Below are 2,811 nucleotides of genomic sequence, written 5' to 3'. Positions count from 1 at the left end.
TGTGTGTGTGTGTGTGTGTGTGTGTATACTGCACATTTTGTTTATTTATACATCCACTGATGGACATTTTGGTTGCTTTCGCCTTTTGGGTAATGTGAATAATGCTGCTATGAACATGGGTGTACAAATATCTCTCTGAGACCCTGCTTTCAATTCTTTTGGATTTATATTTAGAAGTGGTATTTCTGGATCATATGGTAATTCTATTTTTAATTTTTTGAGGGACTGCCATACTGTTTTCCATCACAGCTGTTCCATTTTACATTCCTACTGGCAATGCACAAGGTTCCAACTTCTCCACATTGTCAGCAACACTTGCTATTTTTTTGTTTTTTTGATAGTAGCCATCCTCAGGGGTACGAGGTGGTATCGCATTGCAGTTTTGCTTTGCATTTCTCTAACGATTAGTGATGTTGAGCATTTTTTCATATGCTTGTATTCCTATTTTATAGAGAAGGAAACTGAGGCTTTGAGCAGTGATGTAACCTGCCTAAAGTCAGCCAGGTGGTTGGCGGTAGAGTCAAAACTGGCCCTCCAATCAGTCTGACTCCAAAACTCCTGTGCCACCACCCCTCTGGGGATAGCCATCCCGTCCTACTCACCCTGGTGCTTGCTTCCCTCCTTCCTCCACCCAACCACCAGTGCCCATTTGCCTTTTATTTTACCCCTACCCCCACCTCCCAAAAAAAGTGAAGAAGGGAAAGTCTGCTGAAAAAAGGAAATCCTGGTGTATACGTGTGAGTGTGTGACAATGTGCATCACTAGAGATGCCCACAGACCCCTGTGAACAGAGTACAACAGGGGAAGCAATGGGCTTGGAGGCTAGTGGTTACCTACCTCTCACACCCTGAGGTGCACAAAACCAGCGGGGAAAGCAGACAGGTCAGCCCCGCTGTCAGGGAAGGCTGCCACCAGTGGGTCCAGCCTCCATCTCGGGTGCTGATGACACTTCCAGGAACTGAGGTGGGATGAACAGTTTCCTACACTTAGATGCCCCCAGGCCAGGCTGTGGCAGAAGGTGTGCAAGCACTAGGAGCCCCTGCTAGGGGATCAAAGCCAGAGAAGCATGGCCACCTCAGGGCCCAAGGCAGACATAGTGCTAATGCTGTGGGGATCCAGAGGTAGTCCACAGGCTGAGCCCACTTTCCACAGATCCTGCAGATTCCACAGCCATCACCCATGGCTGGCCACCATTCTCTCGCAGAGGTGACTTCCACAGCTTCCTCACCGGTCTTCTTGCTTTTCGTAGCAGCTACAGTAAGCTCTTTCTAAAAGCACACATCTGGCCTTGCTTCTTAGAACCCTTACTATTTTCTCACTGTCCTCAGAATAAAGTCAACTCCTCCATATACCTACAAGGCCCACCGTAAACTGGCCGCTGTAGGCATTTCTAGCCTCACCTGTCATCCCCTGAGCTCCAGATACCTTAATCCATGGGAATTCCATTCCCAGAACCTTGGCCTGGATAAGTCCTACTCATATTTCCAGACTCAGCTTCTTTATCACCCATTCTTAGAATATTTCTTCACCTTGTTATCCCACAGAGAGGGTAATTATTTACCTGAGATCACACAACAAGCAAGTCAGGATTTGAATTTGGGCTCCAGAACCCTATTGCTAGCCAGGGTTGATGTTAACCCTCTCTGTAACACAGCCAGTATGCCCCATGGGCATCTGAGCTCTGAGGGCAGGCCCCATGCTCCAGATGTCCACACTCTAAGTGTCCAGCACAAGGCCAGAAACAATGTCTGATGATTTCCCTCAGCCGTATTGCACAGAAGGAAAGGGATAAAGGACTAGCAGGGGCCCCTTGTAGGTTTTTCTTGGAAGGAATATAGAGCAGAGGAGGGGTTAGAAGCAGGGCAATCCTACTTGCATGGTCAAGAGCAAGAAACTAGTCCATGAGGATGCTCTCCTCAGAAGGAGGGTGTGCCCTGACCCAGCATCTCCTGGTCCATACCAGGCGTTAAGCAGGAAACACAGGGGGAGATGTATACATCCCGATTCCTGAAACTTAGAAAACCTGCCACCAAACCACTTAGGATACTGAGGGACTAGTGGCACAAGTTGGAGCCCCTGCCCACCATCCAGCCCTATGCTCAGAAAGGTCTCTATGAGCGTCTCTCCATGAGTGCCTTGGGGCCAGGGTTACGCCTCCCTTGGTTCCTTGCATCCAACCAGCATTAGGCGGTCCTCTGCTTTCTTCTGGAGAAATTGGGGCTTCAGGACAGGACCTGAAGTCTCACCACAAGGTACACGGCAGAGCAGTAGACCTCCTGACACCTCCCAAAGTCTGTGGCCAGGGAAAGGCCAGACCTGTCCCTGCCCTGCCCAGCAACAAGGCCCTTCTCTGTGTCTGCATGTAAGCTCAGCAAAGTTCCCCACACCCCTCCACCCATCCCTGGCAGGAAGGTGACTCAGGCTCTACATCTGGGCAGCCTGGGACTAGGCCTCCCCAGGGCATCATCTAGGCTCTTGGGAAACAATTTCATCTGTTGTGAAACTCAGAAAGGAAGAGACAGTTGGTGACAACATTCTTCCATCACCTCCATACTGGACAGAAACGATCCAGGAATGAGCCTAAAGTGAGTCCTGCTCTCTTGGACTGCACACCTGTGGCTAGAAGTATAACCTAGTCGCCTGCCGGGCAGGTTTTAGCAGGAGAGGGTCGCTGACCCAGGCACTGCGAGGGAGTCTAAAGGGGGGCTGGGCTGATGGAGGGTCTCTCACTCTCATGTCCCCGGCCCCGACGGGGGCTGGCACCCACCTCGGTCACGATGGTGGACAGGTAGACGTCCTTGCTGAACTCCC

At 50.6% G+C, this 2,811-nt stretch overlaps 1 protein-coding gene across 1 annotated transcript in view; it reads right to left on the bottom strand.

The window, feature by feature from the left end:
* The window catches only part of SLC22A4 (solute carrier family 22 (organic cation/zwitterion transporter), member 4), a gene marked incomplete at its 3' end in the record, with an annotated part of 38,463 nt that overhangs the window by 34,098 nt on the left and 1,554 nt on the right, over window positions 1-2,811 (bottom strand). The window contains exon 2 of the mRNA XM_008593375.1: window positions 2,768-2,806. Coding sequence (XP_008591597.1) covers window positions 2,768-2,806 — 39 coding nt within the window. The remainder of the gene's footprint in view (window positions 1-2,767; window positions 2,807-2,811) is intronic.

The sequence above is a fragment of the Galeopterus variegatus genome, unplaced genomic scaffold (genome assembly GCF_000696425.1).
Source record: "Galeopterus variegatus unplaced genomic scaffold, G_variegatus-3.0.2 Scaffold9058, whole genome shotgun sequence".
NCBI lineage: Eukaryota > Metazoa > Chordata > Mammalia > Dermoptera > Cynocephalidae > Galeopterus > Galeopterus variegatus.
Note: the sequence above shows the minus strand (reverse complement) of the source record. Positions and strands in the feature narration are given on the sequence as shown.